This window comes from Canis lupus, chromosome 31, assembly GCF_003254725.2.
Source record: "Canis lupus dingo isolate Sandy chromosome 31, ASM325472v2, whole genome shotgun sequence".
Lineage (NCBI taxonomy): Eukaryota > Metazoa > Chordata > Mammalia > Carnivora > Canidae > Canis > Canis lupus.
Window position 1 is genome coordinate 24,353,056 of NC_064273.1, and position 25,524 is coordinate 24,378,579.

Here is a 25,524-nt window from a genome sequence, read left to right on the forward strand (position 1 = left end):
AGACTTCCTTCAACAGTTCAAATAATATTGTACAGTTACCCAATCTTTAAGGATTAGCTAAATCTTGTTTACAAAAACATCTGATCATGGTGCCTTTCTCATATTAAAGTTATTATCACCTTTCTTATATTACCTCTAAGATTTGATATACTCTAGGTCACTTTAAATCTACTGCTCTTTTTTGTTTGGAAATTATTTGTTTCTAGGTTTTTCAAATGTATTACCCTAGAATTACATACACCTTTATATTAGAATTATTTTAAACTCCTCTCTAATTATTTTTTTCCTTATTACTAATATTTATGCATTTTCCCTTTTCCTTATTCAGAGTTGTAAGGTGCTCGTCTATTTTATGGGAACATTAAAAATTACTTTTGGATTTGTTTATCCTTTTCCCTTATTGTTGTTTATCCATTAATTTCAAATTTTATTTATTATGAAATGACTTTGTTACATTTTGTTTTTCATTTTCTAATTGCTTAAGTGGAGTCATTACTCCATCTAATGATTTCTACCAAATGACTTTTAAGCATCTATTGATACAATTACATTTTTCTTCTTTTACTAATGATGACATTAAAAGCTAAAAATTTTCCCCTGAAAATATTTTCCTCTGATCATCTTTTGATGGCTTCTAGAAGTTTAGTTAGATGTGAAATGTCCTCATTTTCATTGTTTTCAATATAATTTGTAGATTCCCTTTTAATATTTTATTTGACCCAAAGTCTATCTAGAAGCACACTTATTCACTTCCAAAGAGATTAACATTTTAGGCCAACTTTTTATTATTTCTTCTTCAGTTTTACTGCATTTGATCAGAGATTTTGAAGTACAAAATTTCTACTTTGAAAATTATTGAAGTTTTCTGAGGCCAAGTACAGTAAAAGAAAAAGACCTATTTTGTAAATGTTCTATGAACATATGCAAAAAAATGTTTATTCTCTCTTAGAAGGATGTAGGTTTAATATACATCTACTAAGTTAAGTTTATTGATTATACAATTCCTTCCTATGTCTTTTTTCTGTTCTTGACTAGTCCAATTCTGGAAGAGGAATAGTTTGTCTTCCACATTAATTTTATTTTTTTCAAATTTTGCCTCCATCCCTAAAATATTTTGCCTTGTATAGTTACCTGGTATGTTATTTGGTGCAAACAAATTTAGAAATGTAATATAGTCTTTATGAACTATTCCTTCCATTATTATATAAACTAACTCTTCAATACATTTAACTTTAAATTTGACCTTCTCTGTTATTAATATTGCCATTTGTTACTTAAAACAAATTGCATGCATATTATCAGAAAATAGGTGTTCCAGGTCTTACATTGAATGGCCAAAGAATGCCCTTCTTTGGGGAAAGGCATTCTATGAGCTACTTTCCATATAAGTCTTTATACTGTTTAACTAGCATGCATTTATGTCATAATGCTATGTATGTTCTAAGAACAGTGTTCTTGAGTGGTCAGATGTTCACTGAAACGCTATCCAGATGGCAGCAGGTATTTGGGTTGGTTTTTACTTTTAGACAATAACAGATTCCTGTTTCAGAGGTCATGTTGACCCAATGCAGCCTGTAATCCCACTAGTAAGACCTTCTATCCTTGTTCTTATCTTTATGTGACTGGACTGCATAATAGCTGCAAAGTTCTACCACACACTCCTTTTTTTCTTTTTATTTGAATTTGTCTCATATCTCTCCATTCAATCTTTCATTTTAGTTGTTAACATGGCCTAAATGAGGTTTTATTTGTCTTGCAAATAGCATATAACTACATTTTATTTGTAGCCCAGTCTATACTCTGTCAACTACGTCCCTAACTACTCTTTTCCCCACCAAGTTGCTCTGCTTCACCTCTACTTTTCCCTCAACTCCAATAAGATGAGGCCCATCAAATATATTCATTCCCCACTTTCCTCCCCTCTTTGACCTTCTGCTCCAGTGAGAACCAGAGAGTGCTTCTACTTCATACCACTCTCCACAATCACCAGCTCCTAGGCATTTCTGAGCTAGGATAGTAAATATTTAAAAATTTCAAACTAAAATACTTCTGCACAGCAAGGAAAAAATATCTACAAAGTGAAAAGGCAACCTACAGAATGGAAGGAAATATTTGCAAACCATATATCTTTATATCCAAAATATATAAGGAATTCAAACCATTCAATAGAAAAAAAACACAAAATAAAAACCTCAAATAGCCCAATTTAAAAATGGGCAAAGGATCTAAACAGATATTTCTCAAAAAAAGACATACAAATGGTCAAGAGGCATATAAAAATGTACTCAACAGCACTAATCATCGGAGAAATGTAAACCAAAACCATAAGATACCACCTCATACCTGTTAGGATGTCTATTATCAATAAAACAAAAGATAACATTGTTGGTGAGGACGCGGAGATAATGGACTCTTTCTACACTGTTAGTGGGAATATAAATTGATGCAGCCTCTCTGGAGAACAGTATTAAGATTCTTCAAAAAAACTAAAAATAGAATTACCATATGATCCAGCAATCTCATTTTTGGGTATATATCCAGAAGAATTAAAATTGGGATCCGAAGAGATCATCTGTATATCCATGTTCATTGCAGCATTATTCACAATAGTCAAGACATGGAAGCAAACTGTATGTCCATCAACAGATGAACGGATAAAGAAAATATGATATATACATCCAATGGAATACTATGCAGTCTTTAAAAAAGAAGGGAATCCGGGGATGCCTGGGTGGCTCAGCAGTTTAACACCACCTTCAGTCCAGGGCTTGATCCTGGAGTCCCAGGATCGAGTCCCACATCGGCTCCCTGTGTGGAGCCTGCTTTTCCCCCTTTGCCTGTGTCTCTGCCTCTCTTTCTCTCCTCTCTGTCTCTCATGATAAATAAGTAAAATCTTTAAAAAAGGAGAAGAAGAAGGAGAAGAAGAAGAAGGAGGAGAAAGAGGAGGAGGAGGAGGAGAAGAAGAAGAAGGAGGAGGAGGAGGAGGAGGAGGAGGAGGAGGAGGAGGAGGAGATCCTTGGATGAACCTAGAGGATACTACACTAAGTGAAACAAGCCAGACACAAAGGAACAAATCCCACGTAATCTCCAACCATGAAAACTAAAAATAAAAAGGGCAGGAAGAAACTATTGGATAGGTTTATGGTATTGGTTATGGTGATGGTTTCACAGGTGTGTACCTCTAAATTCATCAAGTTGTATACATTAAATATTTCATACTCACTAAAGTGGTTTAAAAACAAAGAAAAGGAGCACTTACAGGGCAAGAGAAACACCATGTTCACTAAGGTAGAATTCTTTAGTGTGAGGTTTATTCCTTGCTCTTAAGACTTATCAGTTAATAACAAAGAGACAGGAGAAGAAAAGAAAGAAAAGAAAAAAAGAAAGAAAGAAAGAAAGAGAAAGAAAAGAAAGAAAGAAAGAAAGAAAGAAAGAAAGAAAGAAAGAAAAAAAAAAGAAAGAAAGAAAGAAGAAAGAAAGAAAGAAAGAAAGAAAGAAAGAAAGAAAGAAAGAAAGAAAGAAAAGAAAGAAAAGAAAGAAGGGAGGGAGGGAGGGAAATAAAGAAAAGAAAGATTCCCTTAAAGCATATTCTTCCTGTTTGAAAACTTTGCATAGTAGTTATGGATCACATTTCAAATAATAAATTCTATTCAGACAGATGTATAGATGGAAACAGGAAAGAAGGAAAGAAGAAAGGAAGAAGAGAGGAAGGGAGGCAGGGACATTTGTTGCTGCTCACCACTTGTCTAGCCTCTTTATTTACTCCATCTTAAGATTTCTGTGTGGTTCAATTATTGTTTAGCCATTTTCACAAGGCGTTTTTTTAAGGTGCAGAGTTGATATAGTCTCCGTATCCTTATCTCTGCTCACATAGCTGCCTTTCACTCCATCCTTCAGGCCAGCGATATCTGACTTCGGACTACCTTTGCTTGCGGCTCTCTGATTGATGCTGGTCCACTGTGAACTTTCAGTAAGTTAATTTTAAAAGTTAGAACAGGACGTCATTGCCCAATGCTTCGCTGATATTTGCTTTGGTTGATTGTCTGTTCTTCCTGCTTGGAGGCTGATGATATTCTCTTCATTATGCAAAGTTCCAGCACCTTACTAGCACATGCGCAGGTGTAGTAAAGCCTGTAATTTGGGCAGTCTTTACAATCTACAATCTCAGGAAATTCTTTACTTCAGATAAATGTCTTTCTAGTATTTGTTTAATTCTGCTTCTCTTTTTCACTTTAGAAATGCCAATTATTGCTGTGGTAGGGATCCTCAAATCATACATCCCAAGTTGCCTACTTTTTTTTTTTTTTTAATCCAGTATTAGAACTGTTTCTTCCACACCTCTCATCCCTGATGGCTACTTTGCAGATAAGGGATGCAGCATCCAGCAGGGTCCTTATCTGCAGGCACAGACCCAGGGATCCCTGGGTGGCGCAGCGGTTTAGCGCCTGCCTTTGGCCCAGGGCGCGATCCTGGAGACCCGGGATCGAATCCCACGTCGGGCTCCCGGTGCATGGAGCCTGCTTCTCCCTCTGCCTGTGTCTCTGCCTCTCTCTCTCTCTAAAATAAAATTAATTAATTAATTAAGACTACAGGCACAGGCCCTACCCTGCAGAGGAAGATGAGGCTGCTGGCTTCCTACTCCACCACTCCGGGCTAGATTTGCCCCTAAACGTCCTGCCGCCCCTCTGCAGGCGCCCGGCTGGAGGCTGCAGCTGGTTCCAGAACCTCAGCAACGCTTTCATGGAAGCTTCTCCAGAAAAGCTGCTCCAGCTGGGCTCCCCTGGGGCTGGACAACCCGCTAGAGTCCCCAGCGCAGCACCCTGGGGCTCCCCAAGCCCGGAAGCTGATTTCACCCCGCAGTGTCAGGCTGGCCCTCCCAGGGTGGCCCCTGGCCTGTGGCGCCGGGACGCCAGCTGTGGGGACATCCCCGCGGTGGCCCAGGGGGCAGGTGCGGCGGGGGCAGGCGCGGTGCGTCCGGGTTCTCCGGGCCAAGCCACAGCCGGTGGCCCCGTCCCTCGCCGCCTACTCAGCAGGGGAGGCGGGGCCGACGACGGCCGTGGACGCGCGCAGGATGGGGGGCGACGCACGGGAGGCCCACGGCCACCTCCGAGCCCAAGGCCTCCTCGGGGGACGCACAGGCACACGGAGGTCACTGAAGACCACGCGGCCACGCTCCCCTCCCAGGCACAGGTGAGGAGGCCATACCGTGCCATCAGGTGGCCGGAGGGGCCAGAAGAGCCACCACCACCAGGGCGGGGACGCAGCCCCGCGGGCACCTGGGCCCTTCCGTGCGCTCTCCCCTCCCCTCCACCCTTCTCCACCCTCCCCCCTCCTCCACCGATCCTCCCTTCTTCCTCCCCTCCTCCACCTTCCCCCTCCTCCCCCTTCCCTTCCCCTCCCCCTTCCCCCCCTCCACCCCACCTCCACTCCTCCTCTCTACACCCTCTCCTCCTCCACCCTCTCCCCTCCTCCACCCTCCCCCTCCCCCACCACCAGGACGGGGAGGGAGCCCCGTGGGCACCCTCCGCCTCCACCCTTCTCTCCACCCTCCCCCCTCCTCCACCCATCCTCCCTTCTTCCTCCCCTCCTCCACCTTCCCCCTCCTCCCCCTTCCCTTCCCCTCCCCCTTTCCCCCCTCCACCCCACCTCCACTCCTCCTCTCTACACCCTCCCCTCCTCCACCCTCCCCCTCCCCCACCACCAGGGCGGGAGGGAGCCCCGTGGGCACGCACCTGGGCCCTTCCGTGCGCTCTCCCCTCTCCCCTCCCCCTTCCCTCCCCACTCCCTCCGCCTCCACCCTTCTCTCCACCCTCCCCCCTCATCCACCCTCCCCCTCCTCCACCTTCTCCCTTCCTCCTCCACATTCCCTCCCCCCTCCCCCCTCCTCCACCCTTCCCCCCCTCCACCCTCCTCCACCCTTCCCTCCCTCCTCCACTCATCCTCCACCCCTCCTCCCCTACTCCTCCCTCCTCGCCTCCCCCCTCCCCTCCCCCCTCCCCTCCTCCACTCCCTCCCTCCCTCCTCCCTCCCCTCCCTCCCCTCTCCCCCACCATCCTCCTCCACCACTCCTCCCTCCCTTCCTCCCTCCCCCCTCCTCCACTCCCCGGGGCTGTGGCTCTGGGAGGGGGGCGGGGGGGGGGGGTGCGGCGGGGGGTTCTTTGGGCTTTGTGGTTGTCCTTGCAGCTGATCCTGCGAGCAACCAGTCCAAGCATCAATAACACCTATTTTTATCTTCAATTTACCTGCAGAGTTGTTTAATTCAGAAATCATGCTGTCCAATTCAGAGAAGCCTTCTACCTGCTGCATGTAACTGCAGTTCTTTTTTTTTCTTTTTTCTTTTTTTAATATCTGCTCTTCTAACAATTCTCTTGCACTGGACTTGTGCTATAATTTTCCTACCTATTTTTCCCCCCTCAACTCTGAGACCCTTAGATTTGTTTTTTATCTTTAGCAGCTCGTTAGGATCCAGTCATGGTGTGGAGAGCTCTAGATGGCTAGACTCTCTTGGATGTGGTAAGGAGACGCAGCCTCTGCCCAGGAGGCCTGTGAGTCTCCATTAATAGAAAAGGAAGCAAAATCAGGTTACCATTTTACCCAGAGCCCTACTGCTATCCATACTTTTCCTCAATGTTTGTTGGGTTTTTTATTTTTGTTTTTGTTTTTTTTTTAAGATTTCACCTATTTATTCATGAGAGACACAGAGAGAGAGAGAGGCAGAGACACAGGCAGAGGGAGAAGCAGACTCCATGCAGGGAGCCCGACGCGGGACTCGATCCTGGGACTCGATCCAGGGACTCCAGGATCACGCCCTGGCCAAAGGCAAGCGCTCAACCGCTGAGCCACCCAGGGATCCCCTGTTTGTTGGTTTTTAATGAATTAATAAATGAACTATTTGAGTTTCACCTTTTGTAGTAAGATAAACTGAGGTTCCACTGTATCGTGTTTCCAGGCCTTAGGGAAATAAATAGTTCTTAACTTTTGGGGAATAACAGACATGGGTGAGAAACTGAACAAAGTTAGAAACCCTTTCTCAAGAAGGAAAATGCTCTCGTGTGTATTCAGAGAGTTGCCAGACCTCTGAAGTCTATGAACTTCAAGTTAAGAGATCTCCAGGGATGCTCAGTCGGTTACACATCTGCCTTCCACTCAGGCCATGATCCCAGGGTCCTGGAATCAAGCCCTGCATGGGGCTCCCTGCTCAGGGAGATTGCTTCTCCCCCTTCTCTACCTCCCTTCCCCCTCCACAGTGCGCATGCACTCTCTCTCTCTCTCTCTCTCTCAAATAAATAAAATCTTAAGAGAAAGATCTCCAAAGAGCTACAGTCTTGTCATTCCTCTGCTTGCTTCAGACTAAGAACAGCAGGGTCATTGAAACTGCTCTTAAACCTTGGCCTTACTGAACATTTGCTGCTCTGTTCCTAGAGGCAGTCTTAACCATTACACTGAACAGAATCCTTCCTTTGGCGGAATGAAGGGGTTATAAGCTATGGTAACAAAAGAGCTAGCACTTGAAGCTTGAACTTTAGCCATTCACCCCTCTTATAAGTTTCTAGAGATATCTAAGACCAAAAGCCTTTTATAGTAAAGGGACGCTTTTGGTAGATGACCAAAGAAGACAAGGGAGCTCTGTGAGATCCCCTTTGTAAGGGCACGCACCCTGTTCTTGGGAACCCCACCCTCATAACCTAGTCACCTCCCAAAGGCCCCACCTCCTGAAGCTTTGCCGTGGGGGTTAGGATTTCAACATATATATTAAAAATTCACGTATTATTCATAACTCAATTATCAATTGAATTCAAACTCAATTTATATGGTCAACTGAGAACACAATGCTCAATAAAAAAGGAGAAAAAATACATTTAAAATCAAGCCTGTTGGGGATCCCGGGGTGGCCCAGCGGATTAGCACCTGCCTTTGGCCCAGGGTGTGATCCTGGGATCAAGTCCCACATTGGGCTCCCCGCATGGAGCCTGCTTCTCCCTCTGCCTGTGTCTCTGCCCCTCTGTGTGTGTGTGTGTCTTTCATGAATAAATAAATAAATAAATAAATAAATAAATAAATAAATAAATAAATTAAATTAAATAAAAAACCCAAGCCTGTCAGGTCAGTTACAATTATAAGGAGCCAATTCATTTTAAAAATCTCACTAAATTATTTTTTTTTAATCATGAAGATTAGGCTAGGTGATACTTAAGGTCTCTTCCAGTTATAAAACTTTCTCTATTTGATTCATGCTCTAACATTCTGTTTTTTCTGTATCAAATATTACTTTATGAATCAAATTATGAGATCTTTAGAAATACTAGGTGTGCCTTAAACATATCTTTATCCCCCACAGAATCTATGGAAATTTCACACACAGAATAGACATTAACACATTGATTGGTCATTTGATATTTTAGTCTATTGATTTCTCTCACATTTACTTAATTATCTCAATAATTGGCATCGCATATATCACAAAGGTGATATATTTCTGGCAGGTGGAAGGGTGAAGGTACTACTTCTTATTGACATTCATGTACTCTTTTACATATAAACAGTTCATTTATTCTCTTAATTTACCAAACACTGGCAGCTCCATCTATTTCATATAACTTTATGGAGTTATTACACCTATTCACAATTATACTTTTTCTTAAAGAATTAGTTTGGCTATAAGACTTGGACCAGGAAATCTCTGGGGAATAATAATCAACTGCAAGGAATTGGTAACCCAAAATAAGATGGTCATTAATTTTGTTGAAATGCCAAGGCGCGCATACCTGAAAATGTGGGCAAAATCAGCAAATAGGTAACTTTTAATAGATAGTACACTTTTATTGCTCTTCATATAGAGACTTTAATGAATTTTCACAATCCAACAAAAATAGCTTCTTAGCATTCCATCTAATATGGCAAATAATCTTTATTAGTTTCATATCCAGAGACTATTTAAAGGGCTTACATCTAATTTAGGACTTTCTAGATTGGATCGGTTATTTGGTTTTTTGTTTTGGGTTTTGTTTTTTTTTGTTTTGTTTTGTTTTGTTTTTGTTTTCTTTTTGGTGTTACCTAAGTATTTTAATTTTGTATAGCAATAATATACACTGAAAAGAGAATCTGTAATAAATGATTCAAATTATGGTCTTGGTCACAAAGGAGAGCAGCTATTGGCATTTTTGAAGCCCCTGATCCCCATGTACTCTTTGGCAAAATAGTAATAATAACCTACTCCAGAATAATAGTATAAACTCTGATGACATAAGGAATTTTTAGAGAATTACATTCCACGGAAAACATCTCACAGAGACATAATGTTATTTCTAGAATGCTGCATTGGTAGTGATAGAAACTCTTGTATTTGCTCTACTAACTAAATCTGTTAAAACACAGTAGTTTGGGGCACCAGGGTGACTCAGTGGTTGAGCATCTGCCTTCAGTTCAACTCATGATCTCGGGGTCCTGGGATCAAGACCTGCCACAGGCTCCCCACAGGGAACCTGCTTCTCCCTCTGCCTATATCTCTGCCTCTCTCTCTCTCTCGTGAATAAATAAATAAAATCTTTAAAAAAAAACAAAACAAAACAAAACACAGTCATTCCTCCTTATCCACTAGGAATATGTTCCAAGATCCCCAGCAGATTTCCTGAAACCCCGGATAATATTGAACTCTATATAGACTGTTCTTTCCTATACACACACACACCTATGATAAATTTTGATTTGTAAATTAGGCACCATAAATATTAAAGCAATAATAATAGGACAATTATAATAGTATACTGTAGATTACGTGACTGTGGTCTCTCAAAATATCTTCTTATACTCTATTCTCCTTTCATCTTGTGATGAGATGAGATGATAAAATGCCTACATGATTAAATGAAGAGAGGTAAATACCTCAGGCTTTGTGACATGGTATTGGGATACCATAACCTTCTGACCACATGTCAGAAGGAGGATCATCAGCTTCCAGACCACAGCTGGCCGCAGAAAGCAAAACCGCAGATAAGTTTCTTACAAATATGCCTATTGAGACAAAGGTCACAGATATTCTAATGAAGTTGCAGATTCAAGTCAGAAATTATGGATGGTGAGTTTAAGATTATAGGGCTGGTATGTACATTATATGGCCTGGTGAGTAAGTGTGTAATTCCTACATCAAACATATTCTAATAAACAAAGTTTACTTTAACCAACTTCTAATAAACAGATGCAACTTCACATAATGAACAATGATAGCAAACACACATTCCATTCTACATGTGGTTACATTCCACAACCACATTTAAAGTTAGAATATCTCAAAGTTGGTGATCCCTGGGTGGCTCAGCGGTTTAGCACCTGCCTTCGGCCCAGGGCCTGATCCTGGAGCCCTGGAGCCTGCTTCTCCCTCTGCCTGTGTCTCTGTCTCTCTCTGTGTATCTCTCATGAATAAATAAATAAAATCTTAAAAAAAAAAAAAAAAGAATATCTCAAAGTTAGAAATCAATGTTCCTTAAAACTCTTAAACAAAACTTATTTCGGGAAAGCTCTTTTCCATTCTTAACAGAAAACTCAATTTTATTATAAGAAACTAGATAAAAATAGATATAATTTAAGTTTTATGAGAACTAGTTCTTCATTAAACTGCTAATTGACACTCATGGCTGCTGGAGTGAGTTATAATCTCTAGTTAGGGCTGAATTAAGACATGAGGCTTATAACATTCTGTTGCCGACCTAGGATGCCAATAATAATTATAACAATAATAACATTGAAAATAGGTAATACTTACTAAGGACTTAACAACTGTGCCAAAATCTGAACTGTGAATATTTTATTTAATCCCCAGAACTATCATGTGAGGTAGCCACTATTAAGGCACTCATTTTTCAGCTAAGGAAATGACAATTTAAAGAAATTAAGGTCACAGAGCCACTCATTTTTCAGATAAGGAAATGACAATTTAAAGAAATTAAGGTAAAAAAAATAAAAAATAAAAAATAAAAAAATAAAAAAATAAAAAAAATAAAAAATAAAAAAATAAAGAAATTAAGGTCACAGAGCCAGGAAGAAGTGGATTCTCATCTGACCTATGCCCTTAAGAGTTAAACTGTTTGTACCTTTCATAATTTAACAACCTGATATTCCCAAAATGTCCCTTTTTCAGGACATAATTTAATACAATGGTGCTGTTTTTAATGGGGTAATCTGCACACTTGAGGTGGGGTCATCACATTTTTTTCCACAAAACACTAACTTCCAATCTCTTCCTCCTCCTCATACTACCTTATTTCTCTCTCCTTTATCTCTTTAATCAAATATCCTTCCTATCTTTTTTAACATTTTATTTATTTGAGAGAGAGCACATGAGCAGGAGGGGGAGAACAGAAGGAGAGGGAGAAGCTGTCTCCACGCTGAGCAGGGAGCTCGACGTGGGGCTTGATCCTAGGGCCCCAAGATCATGACTAGAGCCAAAGTCAGACACCCAACCAACAGAGCCAACCCAGGTGCCCCTCTATTCCTTCTTTTTGCCAATTTTGATTTTTCCAAATCATCTTTCCTTATCCTGGTCTATACAGTAAACTCACCAGGATCATTTAGCAATACCAAAAAAAACTCCTAAAAGGTGATCCTTGGGGCTTTGGAGGCTGATGGTCCTTGAGCCAAAAATTGGAGACTGGAAACAGAAGCTGAGAACACAGAACTGTTTTTCCTACTACTGATGACCTTGAACAAAACAGGGGTTTGAACTGCACAGGTCCAGTTATATGCAGATTTTTTTTTCAATAAATACAGTACGATACTACACATGTATTTTTTCATGCTTTTCTCTTTTTAAATTTTATTTATTTATTCATGGGGGACTCAAAGAGAGAGGTAGAGACATAGGCAGAGGGGGAAGCAGGCTCCCTATGGGAGCCTGATGTGGGACTCAGTCCCAGGACCCCAGGATCATGACCTGAGCCAAAGGCAGATGCTCAACCACCGAGCCATCCAGGCATCCCTCATAATTTTCTTAATAACATTTTCTTTTCTCTAGCTTACTTTTCTGTAAGAATACTGTGTTAGTACATACTGATGTAGATTTTGAATGTAGGTTGGAGTCTAGAGCAGATGGCCAAGAGAGAATTCTTGAGACATCTTTGGTGCAAAAAGGTGGTTTTATTAAAGCAGGACAGGACTGGCGGGCAGACAGAGGTGCTGCACTGGGGTTATGAGGGGTGGCTACTTATATACTTGGGAGTTGGGGTTAAGGAAAAAGGGAGGTGTCCAAAAGGACTTTCACATGCTAAAGAAGACCCTCCAGATACTGGAAGACTGGCTATTGTCAAGGTTGTTTGTCCCCCTAGCTAAGCATTAACATTAAGAGAGTTGTTAGTTTCCTGGAGGAATGTCACATAAATCTTGAGGAGTGTGTGGGGGGTGGTTGCAGGATGTAGCTTGTGCTTTGTCCTCAGCTTGCCTTATGCTCCCTCATCATATATGACATACAAAATATGTGCTAACCAACTGTTTATGTTATCGATAAAGCTTCCAGTCAACAGTGGGATATTAGTAGTTAAGTTTTCAGGGAATCAAAAGTTACCATCCAGATCTTCAACTGTGTAGGGGTTGGTCAGCACCCGTAACACATTGTTCAAGGGTCTGCCGCACTTTCTTTCTTATGAAAAGTGCTGCTCACTAACATTCATCTTGGTATAAATTAAAAAGAAAAAACCTGCCTGATGTGAAATTAACAGGCTATTTGTAAAGTTGTTTGAATTTGGGGATAGAACACTCATAAAAAATAGAAATAGAGTTTGAAAGGATTATTTATTTGAGCTTATGTCTTCTAACAGGCAAATTGTTATTGACCACATCTAAGTCAACCACCTCACTTTATAAATGAGGACACTAAGACCCAGAGAAGTAAGTCATGCTCAAGGTGAAATAAACAAGATAATGGATTTGCACCAACATGACTAGAACTAGAGAATATCATGCTAAGCAAACTAAGTCAGAGAAAGACAAATACCATATGATCTCACTCATAGGTAGGATTTAAGAAACAAAACAAATGAGCAGAGGAGAAAAAAGAAGAGGTGGGGGGAGAGAGACAGACAAACCAAGAAGCCAACGCTTAACTAGAGAGAACAAAGCGGTGGTTACCAAAGGGGAGATGGGTGGGAGGATGGGTGAAAGGGGGGGTGGGGATGAAGAGGTACACTTACCATGATGGAAAAGATAAAATAAAATAGATGCATGCAAAAATTAGTGGGAAGAAAAAGAAAAAGAACAACAACAACAACAACAACAAGACAATAAAACCACAAAATGGCCAGGGGAGAGGGGAGAATCACTGTAGAAAGGGTTGTAGGTCGTATTTGTCTCCTACAGTGCTCTAACAACCAATTGCCAAACTCCTGTGGCATTAGAAAACAAAACATATTCTCTCACAATTCTAGAGGCCAGAAGTTCAAAATTGAGATGCCAGGAGGGCCAGGCTCCTTCAGAGTGCTCTAGTGGAGAATCCAATCTTTGCCTCTTGCAGCTTCTAGAGGCTCCAGACATTCCTTGGCTTGTGGTGACATCGATCCAACTCTGCTGCTATAGCTACTTTGCCTTCTCCTCTGCATGTCCCTGAGCACCCTCCTGCTGCTTCACTATTATAAGAACACCTGTCACTGGATTTAAGGCCCACACTCCCCAGCCTGTCAAAACTGAGGAGGGGGCCCAACCCTCTGAGATCAAGGAGGAAGCCATCTTGCTGCTGGGCCTGTGGTGGAAGCAGCAGCCCTGAGATCTCAAATCGCCTTCAGAATTGTACTTCTCTTGAAGAACAAACCAGGCTTGCAGCTGAATAGCTATATCTCTTGGCTTGTAGAATTCCAGAGATTCCAATAGCTTTGTTTTATTCCTTTCTACTTTCTCTGCCCCCCTTTAGTTCAAACGGGCAGTGTCTTATTGGTGTCATCCCATTTTTACCCCTGGCTTCTCCTGAGAAGGTCTGTTACATCCATGAAGCACACACGATCTCTTTATCAAATAGTTGTTCATCCATAGCCTTATTGTTCTTTTAGTACATGGTCCCTCATTTTTATAATATGGAAACATCCTGGATCTTCAAGCTCTAGTTCCCTTTTGCTTAGCAATCTCTTCAGTATATCTCCCTCCTCTCGAACTTTATGATAAGCAGTGAGGAGACACCATGCTGCTCCTTGAACACTTTGCAGGAACATCCTCTCCACTAAGTGTCTCATTTCTTTGCTCACAAGTCCTAACTTCCCCACAGCAGGAACATAATTCAGCCATGTTCCCTGACACTTTGTAATGAGAATCGCCTTGCTTCCAGTTTCCATTAACTTATTCCTTGCTTCCACCTGAGACCTTACCAAAATTACCTTTAACATCCATATTTCTTTTTATTCATTTTTTAATTTATTTGAGAGAGAGAGAGAGCATGAGCAGGGGAGAAGAGCAGAGGGAGAAAGAGAAGCAGGCTGAGCAGGGAGCCTGATGGGGGGCTCAATCCCAGGACCCCAAGATCATGACCTGAGCTGAAGGCAGACGTTTAAATGACTGAGCCACCCAGGTGCCCCTAATGTCCATGTCTCTACCAACTCTCCCTTGGGGCAAGTGAGACTTTCTAGAATGCACTTAAAAACTCTCCCAGCCTCTGCCTATTACTGTCTTAAAGCACTTCCACATATGTAGGTATTTATACAGCAGCAGCCCACTTCTTGGTACAAATATCTATATTATCAGCTTCAGCTGCCATAACAAAATACCACAGACCGAGTGATTACATAATAGACACTTAGTTTTTCACAATTCTGGAGGCTGAGAGGCACAAGATCGAGGAACCTGGTCATTGTCTCCCTCCTGGCTTATAGACAGTTGCCTTCTTACTGTATACACACACGGCCCTTTACTCCAGCGCATGTGGAGAGAGAGAATAGTCTCTCCAATGTCTCTTATAAGGTCACTCATCCTATCTGATCAGAGCCCTACCCTTATGACCTCATTTGACCTTAATTACTTCCTTAGAGGCCCTATCTTCAGACACAGCCACAATGGGAGTTAGGACTTCAATATATGTATTCAGTGGGGGACAGAAACATTCAATCCATAATATATACCTAAGCTAAAAAAAAAAAAAAAATACAAAAGGATTCAATGATGGGCAAATGCAAGACATGCTGCACATCAATCAAACACAACCTAGTTTAGCTATACTAATATCACACAAAATATACTTTCAGATAAGAAGCCTTACTAAAGATGAAAAGAAACATTTCACAGTGATAAAGATTCAATTCACGGGTAGTATATATTTACTGCAAATGTGATTATCTGTTAAAAGAGGTCCAAAATCTATAATGCAAAAGTTGAAAATCTAAAAGAAAAAAACATGAGATCCCTGCTCAGTGAGGAGTCCCCTTCTCCCTGCTCATACTCTCTTTTTCTCAAATAAAATCTTTTTTTAATTTAAAAATTAAAATTAAAAAAAAAAGAAAAAGCAATATGCAATCCTAGTGGGAGATTTTAGCACATCTGTCTGATAGAACAAGAAGACAAAAGCAAATCTGTAAAGGCATTGAGGACTTAAACATCACAAAAGTGGTCTTTAAAAGGGTAAGACATGGGGTGCCTGGGTGTCTCAGTATGTTGAGTGTCCAACCCTTGATTTCTGCTCAGGTCATCATCTCAGGGTCATGGAATGACCTCCAAACTTAGCAGGGAGTCTGCTTGAGATTCTCTCTCTTTCTCTCTCTCTGCATCTTCCCCCTTCCTTCCTTCTCTTTCTAAAATAAATAAAATAAATATTTTTAAAAAGTAAAAAACAATAAAAAAGATAAGATGAAGGGCACCTGGGTGGCTCAGTCAGATAAGTGTCTGACTCTTGATCTCAGGTCAGATTTTGATCTCAGGATTGTGGGTTCAAGCCCTTGTGTTGGGCTCCATGCCGCATATGGAACCCACTTAAAAAATAATACTAATTAATTAATTAAAAGGATAAGATGAAAGTAAAAAGATAATATATGCCCTTAGGGATCCAGAATTATTCTAGAAAATATCAGGATAAGATGTGAGGTAGCGATGGAGAAAGAAAGCAAAGTGACATGAGAACATACTAAATTACTTGTCTAGTTCAGGGAAAACATGGACATTAAAAAGTTTCAGAACTCAGTAGAAAATATGACAATGGGCTTAAGTAAGGAGCAACCACTATAAGGATAAAAATAGAATGTATCTCTTTTAACCCCAGAGAAGAAAATCTATCCAACAAATAGTGGGAAATTGAAATCATAGGCAAAACCTTCCCCTTTTATAAAAACACTCTCAGATGGTGAGTTCGGCTAAACTGTACAGAAAAATCACTTCCAAGATCCACCACAGGGCTGTGTGAGTTTGGGGGCAGGTTATTTCACCTCTCTGCATTTTGGTTTGTTCTATAAAATGAAGTCATTAATGCATATAAAATGCTTAGCGCAGTGCCCGGTAGAAGGAATTCAGCAAATATTAATTAGCACTTTTATCATTTTTATTATTTTTTAGTACTATTGTTACTGCTGCTTCTGTTACTATTATTCATGTCTCTCTATAGTCTCCTGAGTCCCTGACTTAAGAGCCTCATAATAAGTCTATCAACATTTTTGAGTTTGACTTCTGCAAATAGATATAATTAGATCTTGCAGGCCTGGGGAATATTTCTTAGCAAGATGAGATTCAGAGAAAGAAAAGTTGTGTTAACTCCAGTGTAAGCCAAGAGTAATATTATATGGTGGCACAACTTGCTATGGAGTAGAATGCACTAGAAAGTGTCAGTTATGCTGAGGAACTGATTTGGGTGTGAGAATCCAATTCAGTTATTGTAAGTTAGAACAACAAGCTAAGAAGAAGGGCTGACTCTTGTCCGTGACTTGCTGGCATGGTATCGAGAAACACATCCCTAATTAGGCCTGTATTCCAAGACCCAACATCCTTGCCTCTGTTTAATAGATAGTGAATCTCAATTTGAAATTGGCTTTGCAGATAGTTGGTGCTCAAGAAACACGTATTTATCAATTTATCAACTTTAATCATTTTGTCAATTTAGCAATTTGGGTCCATTTATCAACTTAGCAATTAGGTAATGCATAGTTTGTCACTCTTCTTCAGATACCAGGAATTTCCAAAACTAATTAGTTTATCAGCAACCGATCTTCATACTATGGAGATCCTACCTAGTGGAGTAAAATTCAAACAAGAGTTTGTGTTATTTCTTATGGACAATGAAAGAAAATTTGCTTTTATTATCAATCTTTGCAAAGATATGGTGACTTTCTACCTTTCCAGGAGCTTCACTTGAAAATTTAGTAGAATATTTATGGGAACAAGAAAGATGGACACCTAAATAGGCTGGAAAACGTATTGAGCATGAATGCCAAAGCTCATAGCAAAATGTTTGGCAAGAAAAGGAATGTTAATGTTAGTGTGAAATACACAGTGGATTCAGTTATTAATTTTCCCATCAAAGTTTTACTTCAAAAAACAAACATTGCAGACTAGTCAGTTTCATAATTGGAAAAAGAGCATACCTTAGGAACTAGTTCAGGGAGATATTTTAGTTTCTTTCCTTTGTTTTTCAATTAATCATTTGACTATTTTGTGTACTTCCTTTCCATGGGGAAATGTTCTGAATCTGATCTGATTATTTTTTTAAGCCTGTTCATTGTGTGCAAAATACTTTTGGTATTTGCAAATTTACAAAATGTTCTTAACCTCAAGAGAAAATCAGTTAGAGAAAATTAAAACAAGTCCAAATCATTAAGTACATTTTTTGAAATCCCTCAAGTGTAGGAAGAATGTAGGTAGAATTGAACAATAGTCAGGCTTGGACCAGAACCTAGAGAAATCTGTGAAGAGGTCAAAAATGATTTCATATGAATAATTGTGGAGGTTTTTTTTTTTTTCTTCTTTGGGACTTCTTAAAAAAGAGGGGAGTGCATTGGAGCAAAGCATGAAAGAGATAAGCTTACCAGAATTCAAATTTGGCTAGGATATTTTGGTGTAGTTAGCCTTCCCCAGTCCATCATGCTTACCGTTCTAGTGAAAATTCAATTCCTTTCAAATCAATGCTAGTACTGAGGGTGAATAGAAATATAAACAAGACTGGATTCTCCCCCACACGAACTGTTTAAGATGATGAAATGGGGTTAAAAAAGAAAAACAATATTATAATGTTGTATACGTTTATAATATAATCGTATTATAAAGAGGATTTTCAAGGTCATCTCCCAGAAGTCAAAGGGAGATGAACTCTACTTCTCATCTTTTAAATTCTTCCTATCCGCCACGGAAGTTTGATCTCACATTTGTTTCAGACTCTACAAAACTTTCTAACTTGCTTGTTGCCTATGCCACAAATGAGATTCCACTGTAAACATTCCTTGATTTTAGTTCTAGAACCATGGAAAGAGTGCCTTTTGCCCCAAGGAAAACAGCAGCATGACATGCAGGGCAACAGAGTGGCTAACAGTATGGACTTCAGAGCCAGATGACTTTGGTATGAAGCTCAGGGTCACCAATGGGGAAGTTATCTAATTCCCTAAGCCTCAGTTTTACCATCTCCAAAATGGGAATATTAATACCTCCTATCTCAAGAGTTTTGAGGTCATTGAGGAGGCATTGAGAAAACTAGTGAGCATAAATGTTAGCTATGATTAATGTCTCATTTAGGTGTATCCATTACTGCATTCTGTAAGTATTTCCTGCATGCCTATTCTGTGCCAGATACTGTTCCAGACTCTGAACCCTAACAGTAAATAAGACTGACAAGATCCCAGACCTCAAAGAACCTCCATTCTCATCTCAATAAGAAAATGGGTTCCACTAAGAAAGAGTACATCAGATACCATTTTGTATCTCCCAGGGTGGCTTTGCACCAAATAGACAATAGGTGTTTATGAGGGAATCATAAGGAGTGGAAGAGGAAGACATGCTTCAAAAATCTTGCACTCCTGTGCAATGAAAATAATTATGTGGACAAACCAACTGTATTCTGCTAAGGAGATCTGGAATCTAGTGCTGTAACATTTCTTAAAAGTCAACTCCTTGGTATTTGAAAACATAATGGATTACACACAGTTTCCACTGCATCATGCCATGTTTCGCTTATGAGGCAGAGGAATGTGTGGCATGGAGCATACTTCTGGGTTGTGGTGTTCAGCCAGGTGAGCCCAGATCACCTTGGGTTTCATGGCCATTCAGTCTAAATCATCTGGCTGCCAGTTGGAGGCTTGGCTTTGCTCTTGACCTAGAGCCACAGGAGGAAAAAATGTGGCCAGAGTGACTGCAGGAGGCCCAGGGACACCTCACTGAGGAGTTTCAGACCTTTAAGACTGGAGTTACTATTAAACACATGTTTCTCAAGGACAGTTAGTAATTTAGATTGATGGATTGATTGATTTGGGGTGGGGGAGCAGAGGATGAGGGACAAGCAGACTTTATGTTGAGCACAGAGCCCAATGTGGGGCTCTATCCTTTGACCTTGAAATCATGACCTGAGCTGAAGTCAAGAACCAGATGCTTAACCAACTGAGCCACCCAGGCACTCCTAGACAATTTAATTTTTATTCACTGTTTACAGCGAATAAGAATCAGATCTTTTCTTTAAAAAAAAAAAAAAAGTACTTCAGAAATTCTTAGTCTAATTATAAAAATATGTCTTGTTCACTGAAAGAAACTAGAAGCTATAACTTTACACCCATATACACGTTCTTTCTGAAGAGCAAATTTTGAGAATTGCGTACAAGCTGAAAGAAAACTTGCAGAAGCATTCGTCTGGGAATTCAGGAGACTTGGTTTCAGTGCTGACTGCAATTAAGTAGTTGCTTGGACTTAAACAAGTGAAATCACATATCTGGACCCAATTTCCACATCTGGAAAATGGAACACTTAGGGGCCCCTTCCACCTCTTTTTTTTTTTTTACAAGTATTTATTAAATCATGATCTACCATATGTCCATCTCTTCCATTCAGTATTTAAAACAACCTTGTATGATAGTTACAATTTACAATAAGGAAACTAAGGCTCAGAGGAGCTCATTAACTTACCCAAGGCTACCAGATATGGGCAAAGGTATGATTTAAGGGCATCTCCTGACACTAAGTCATATCCTTTTCCTAGCAAACTACAGCTGCCTTTAATTTGCTAGGATATAAAATAGCTCTGGGTTTGAGAAGAAAGAATAACCCTGAAAACAAAGCCTCATTGCCTGCTTGACCATTTGCCTAAGATTGGCTCTGCTCTGTCACTTACCTGTAGGAAATCTATGATTTACAACTGTAAGGTAGACAGGTTAATAGTTGAGTCTTACCTAGAGAAGGTATCTTGAGTTTCATTGACATTCACAGACATTCAAAAGATGTGGTCTCTAATAAAGAGAGTCTTTGTCTTCTTTCTACCTGTGCCTCAGTGATTGTGAAAAAATGCAATTAGAAAATAAGATGGCATGTAGACCAAACCCAACCATAACAAATTCCCAGGAACTAGCAGATTGGCCTGGCCTGGCCAATAAATGCTCACCTCAACAGATCAGAATGCCTCTTCCAGGAATCTGAATAGTGAAATACAGTAAAAGCAGGCCATAGGATAGCCGTAGAGAAGATCCTGAATGCATATTGTCTTCATATTAAAGTTGGACACCCAGAGTGAAATTAATAGGCTCCTACTTTGGAGGATCTCTGATTTGCCTTTGATCCCAAAGCATTTTCCAGTTCTTATTCCATTCACAGGGATGTTTGCTCTGCACCCTGTTCTTGGGTTTCTGAGACATTATCTTCCCAAGCAATATATGTATACTGCTACATTAAACATTTAAACGTTTTTTTTTGTTTGTTTGGAATAGGTGACTCTAGTCTTTACAACACAAAGAGCTAAATAAAACTCTACACAATTATTTTGTTATACTATATATTACTAAATTCTATGTGTCAAATAAGACTGAAATTAATAGGTAGTTTGCACCTGGTCTGAAAATTCCAAGGCTGATTTATCATTGCTACATATACTTTCTATCATTCTTTTGACTACTCCAATTGGCTCAATTATAATCACTGAGAATCTTAAGAATTCAGTAGGACCTACCAAGAGGTGACATCTAGTACCATGATTTACCTATCAGTCTGAAGATCACTTTGTTCTGAGACCAATACCATATTCTTTGGGAGTGAATTATAAGCATTTGATTTTAATCTATCCATAACTTCTGTACGATGAAGAAACTAAATTCTAAAAAAAAAAGTGATGAAACTATATATAGAAATATGTATGGTGATTATTTGTGAAATAATTATAATAATACTTATGAAATATTATTTATATTTGATTTATAATGCATGTTCTCACAGTAGGGTAAGCAAGCTTCTCTTTAGAGAAACTCTTTGGCCAATAAAGTTGAATCAAAGGGTTTCCAACCCCTGACTTATTTGAGGCACTCAGCCCTGTGGATTTCATTTCCATAAACAATAATGAGTTCTGCATGCCTTAGAAAAGAACAAAGCACTTGGTTCTTTCCCTGAATTCTGACTTTCAGTGCATCTGCTGCATGTAGCTTATCTGATGCTCACAGGAATCCTCCTTCACATTTTAATTTAATGGTTAACATTTCCTTCACTGGCTTATTAACTGCTCTCTAGTGCAGGTTAACCAATGAACCCTGAAAGAGGTCTCCAGTTGCTCTGCAAGGGTGATGAGCAATTCTCACCCTGCACTTCAGCCAACAAAAATGTTGGGCCATTTTACAAGCAGCAGAAGTCCCAGAAGGCTACATGGTTCCATGGCATAATATATGCAGAAAAATAATAAAAAGTTTTGTGGCTCAGAGAGAGAGCCAACCAGTCTCAGTAGTGCCCCAAGGCAGGTAAAGCTGGTATATCCTCACTCAGCCTCATGCCTTGACAATTTTAACCAAGAGTACTTAGATTTGAAGTGCCTCCTTTGCAAACAAAAACAGTTCTGGATTTGGCAAAACAGTTGGCAATAGGTCCTGCCTACAGGCATTTGTATCTAGTTGGTATCTTATCTAAGAAATCAGATTATTTATTTGAAGTATTTAAGCTAAGTTATTTTAATGAATGGGCTGTTTTCATATCCTTGGGAAGCCAAGAAATTTACACTCCACTCCCCATTGGGAAAAAACGAGGACATTTGCCGATGGAAGTCCAGTTGGATAGTAGCCTCTGATAGCTGACTTCCATCCAATGCAAATAGTCTTTGGAAAGCTTTTCCTATTGCCTGATAACTTCCCTGTACATGTATCACAATGACACACATACACAGGGACATTATCAGGAAGTAGGGAAACCTTTTCCAAGGCTCTCATTTCATTATAGATCATTGGAGATGATTGATACTTACACCAAGTGGGAGATGCTGGGTGTGGCAGCCCCTAGAAAATAAAGTGGACAACAGGGGATGAGGGAGGATAATCCAAGAAATTACAGAGAAATCCTCCCACTAAGAGTGGTTTAAAACATCTACTCACTTACTGAAATTTTAAAGTTTGAATAATTTCCTTAATATATAGATTTTCTCATGCTGAAAAACTATGATCCTCAGGTCCTACATGATATTTGGCATTTCCAAAATGTCATGGAGGACCCGGGAGACAAAGTCTGTATTTGTCTTTTACCAAATGTTTATCACTTTGCTTTTGCATTTATATAACTGTGTGTATATGTTAGGAATATATATATATATATAATATATACACATATATACACACACACATATATAACATATATGTATTTTTATTTATTTGTTATTCATTAATTTTAAAGAGAGAGAGAGCCTGAGGGGGAGAGAGGGAGAGAGAGAATCCTAAACAGATTACCTGCTGAGCAAAGAGCCTGACGTGGGGCTCAATGTCATGACCCTGAGATCATGACCTGAGGCAAAATCAAGGGTCAGACGCTTAATGGACTGAGCCCACCCAAGCACCCCTATGTGTATTGATATATATGTATATTTAATCCTAAACACACACACATATTCTATGTATAAAAACATATATTCCATATATTCCTAATACACATATATAGTTTTTTCCTCACTGAAGTCTAAGGTAATCATCACCCAAAATATAATTGCTTACAGATTCTGTTTAGTTTCCTAAGATTTCTTGATCCTACAAACATTAATCTGATCCAGGAAATTATACTGGCTAGATGCAGTCATGAAACATTAACTTGATTTCAAAAGAAATTATATTTCTTCAGGAAGAGAAAGATGTGATGTCCATGAGGTCTTTGAAAGAAGACAAAAAATGCTCTCACTATGTGCAGGTAAAAGGCATATGTATCCCAAATGTTGAAGCTGTCATACTGGATTTCTCCATTTTCCTAAACCATATAGAAATGCACCAGTGGTCTAGGCATCTCTAACCCAATCATTCATTTGATAGCATGTTCTGTTTTCATCCAGACATGTCTGTCTTCGTGAGCCCAGAAGTTTCAGATTATTCCTAATGGTTTCAATGGGATTATTTCATCCAGGCAAGCTGCCTCTTCTTTTTTATTTCTAAACCTTCTCTATGAGTATTCCTGTACTAGAGGAAAAACATGTTTTTGATGTTACAAAGAAACATTACTAAAAATTAAGGCTCTCCTAGTAACACTATCTTCCTATCTACAGACCACCTTCCTTTCTTGGAAAACAACAACAAAACAAAACCTGTGCAAAAACCCCACCACAGAAAACCCCACCTTTCCTCTTGCAAAAATGCCACCTTTGATGCTCATAGTATTTCCCACATCCTTTAGGCATTCCCTCTAGATTTTATTTAAATTCTGACTGAACTCACCACAATTTAACTTGAGATTGTGGAGCTCAGGAGCCTGTGACTATAAAATATGGAGATACTAGTTTTAAGATGTATAAAATGTATGAAAATGAACCCATCAAACTCTCTTAGCTGCACTGGTATATTCATTACTTAATAATACATTAATCGACACAGTAAATAATCTATAGTATGTCTATGACATCATTACATAGAATTATCTGTTTAGAGCCGCACTGTCCAATAGAGACATAGCATGATGCACAAATGTAATTCTAAATTTTTTCATTTCACATTTAAAAAGCAAAGAGAAATTGAAATTTAATTTAATAATGAATTTTATTTAATCCAATTTATCCAAAATAGTAACATTTCAATGACAGTGTGATCAATATTAAACCATTATTAATAAGATATTTTACATTCTCCTTTACAAAACTCATGGTATATTTTACACTTGCAGTATGCTCCTCACTGGTCACATTTCCAGAGCTCTGTAGCCCAGGTGAATAAACAGTGCAAATCTAGAGTGCTGAGTAGTAATGGACAGGCACTGAATGCTCACCGCCAGCTCTCCCAGCTTTTGATGTTCCAAAACATGTCAGAAGTGTAATTAGCCAGTCTTACATGCACCATGCTTGTTTCTTTAGAGATTTGAAAACTAGTGTCTAAAGCTTAAATTGCTTTTAATTGGTGTCTGTTGTACTGTGTTAAGAAAATAAAATCAGTGGTGACTTATGTACTATTTCCCTATTGCTGCTGTAACAAATTACCATGAGCTTAGTGACTTGAAACAAAACAAGGGGGCCTGGCTGGCTTAGTCAACAGAACATCTGACTCTTGATCTTAGGGTTGTGAATTCGAGACCCATGTTGTGTGTACAGATTTACTTTAAAAAAAAAAAGAAAGAAAGAAAACTACAAATTTATTGTAATTCAGGAAGTCAGACGTCTAAAATGGGTTAGCAGGGCTGTATTCCTTTTGAAGACTCTAGAGAAGAAATCATTTCCTTGCCTTTTCCAGCTTCTAGAGGCCACTTGCATTTCTTGACTTGGCCTCCTTTTCCAGCTTCAAATCCAGAGCAGAGCATCTTCAAATCTCAATACCTTTGTTTCTGTTTTTCTCTCCACCCCCTTTCTTTCTCTGTCTCTGTCTCTCCCTCAATCTGGCTTCTGTATCCATCACATCTTCGACCCTTACTCTACTTCCTCTCTCTTAGAAGAAGCCTTATGATCATATTGATCACACCTGGAGGATCCAAGATAATCTTCCCCTATCAAAATCATTAATTTTTATCACATATGCAAGGTCCCTTTTGGCAGATAAGATAACACAGTCACAGATTCTGGGGATTAGGTTGTGAACATCTTCGGGGACCATTATTATATTACAATGGAATATGTCCTACTCAGGTATATAGGTAGAATTCTTTCACATTTAGTAACATTTAATTATGACATAGATCTACGTGTAACAAAAACTAGCTATATCCTAGATGAATCCCTGCTTATTTCAAGCAATATTTCATAAGAATAAAAATGTAGCACAATAAATATTAAATATATGCATTTGTCTTTATTAAGTAGGATTTGGCAGTTTCTAGAAGTAATTTAAGATGGAAATTTGTACCTTTTGACCACCTTCACCCAATTCAAAAGGTGCAAAAATGTCAAAAGATACAAACTTCTATTTGTAAGGTAAATATGTTCTGGGAACACTACATATAACATCATGAGTACAGTTAACAATA

The 25,524-nt window shown here is 39.5% G+C and overlaps 1 protein-coding gene and 2 long non-coding RNA genes across 4 annotated transcripts; 2 read left to right on the forward strand and 1 right to left on the reverse strand.

The window, feature by feature from the left end:
- The first annotated feature begins 1,451 nt into the window (after window positions 1-1,451).
- On the forward strand, window positions 1,452-6,902 carry LOC118352987 (voltage-dependent calcium channel gamma-8 subunit-like). Of its 2 annotated transcripts, none has more exons than XR_004811062.2 (4): window positions 1,452-1,500; window positions 3,898-3,970; window positions 4,692-5,190; window positions 6,672-6,902. XR_004811062.2 is itself a non-coding variant. In XM_049104736.1 (4 exons), exons 3-4 carry the CDS (start codon window positions 4,741-4,743, stop codon window positions 6,690-6,692), a joined length of 471 nt encoding a protein of 156 aa, XP_048960693.1. In that variant the 5' UTR covers window positions 1,454-1,500; window positions 3,898-3,970; window positions 4,586-4,740; the 3' UTR covers window positions 6,693-6,902. The 2 variants fall into 2 exon arrangements, 1 of the variants encoding a protein (XP_048960693.1); XM_049104736.1 differs by having other exon boundaries at window positions 1,454-1,500; window positions 4,586-5,190.
- Window positions 6,903-16,605: 9,703 nt separating this feature from the next.
- LOC112661865 (uncharacterized) lies at window positions 16,606-23,933 on the reverse strand. The gene is made up of 6 exons (XR_003138049.3): window positions 23,796-23,933; window positions 22,352-22,382; window positions 20,519-20,549; window positions 20,310-20,397; window positions 18,033-18,123; window positions 16,606-17,174 (listed from the first exon to the last, which is right to left on the reverse strand). It is a non-coding gene; the product is annotated as an uncharacterized LOC112661865 (long non-coding RNA).
- Window positions 18,210-19,951, forward strand: LOC125754122 (uncharacterized). The gene is made up of 2 exons (XR_007407551.1): window positions 18,210-18,496; window positions 19,720-19,951. It is a non-coding gene; the product is annotated as an uncharacterized LOC125754122 (long non-coding RNA).
- Window positions 23,934-25,524: the final 1,591 nt, after the last annotated feature.

What these genes read in the sequence shown, in the direction of transcription:
- LOC118352987 (XM_049104736.1), top strand. Translation starts at nt 4,741, where the DNA reads ATGGAAGCTTCTCCAGAAAAGCTGCTCCAGCTGGGCTCCCCTGGGGCT. An exon ending in CGCTCCCCTCCCAGGCACAG is followed by an intron (nt 5,191 to 6,671) that starts GTGAGGAGGCCA and finishes TTTTTTTTTAAG; the next exon opens with ATTTCACCTATTTATTCATG.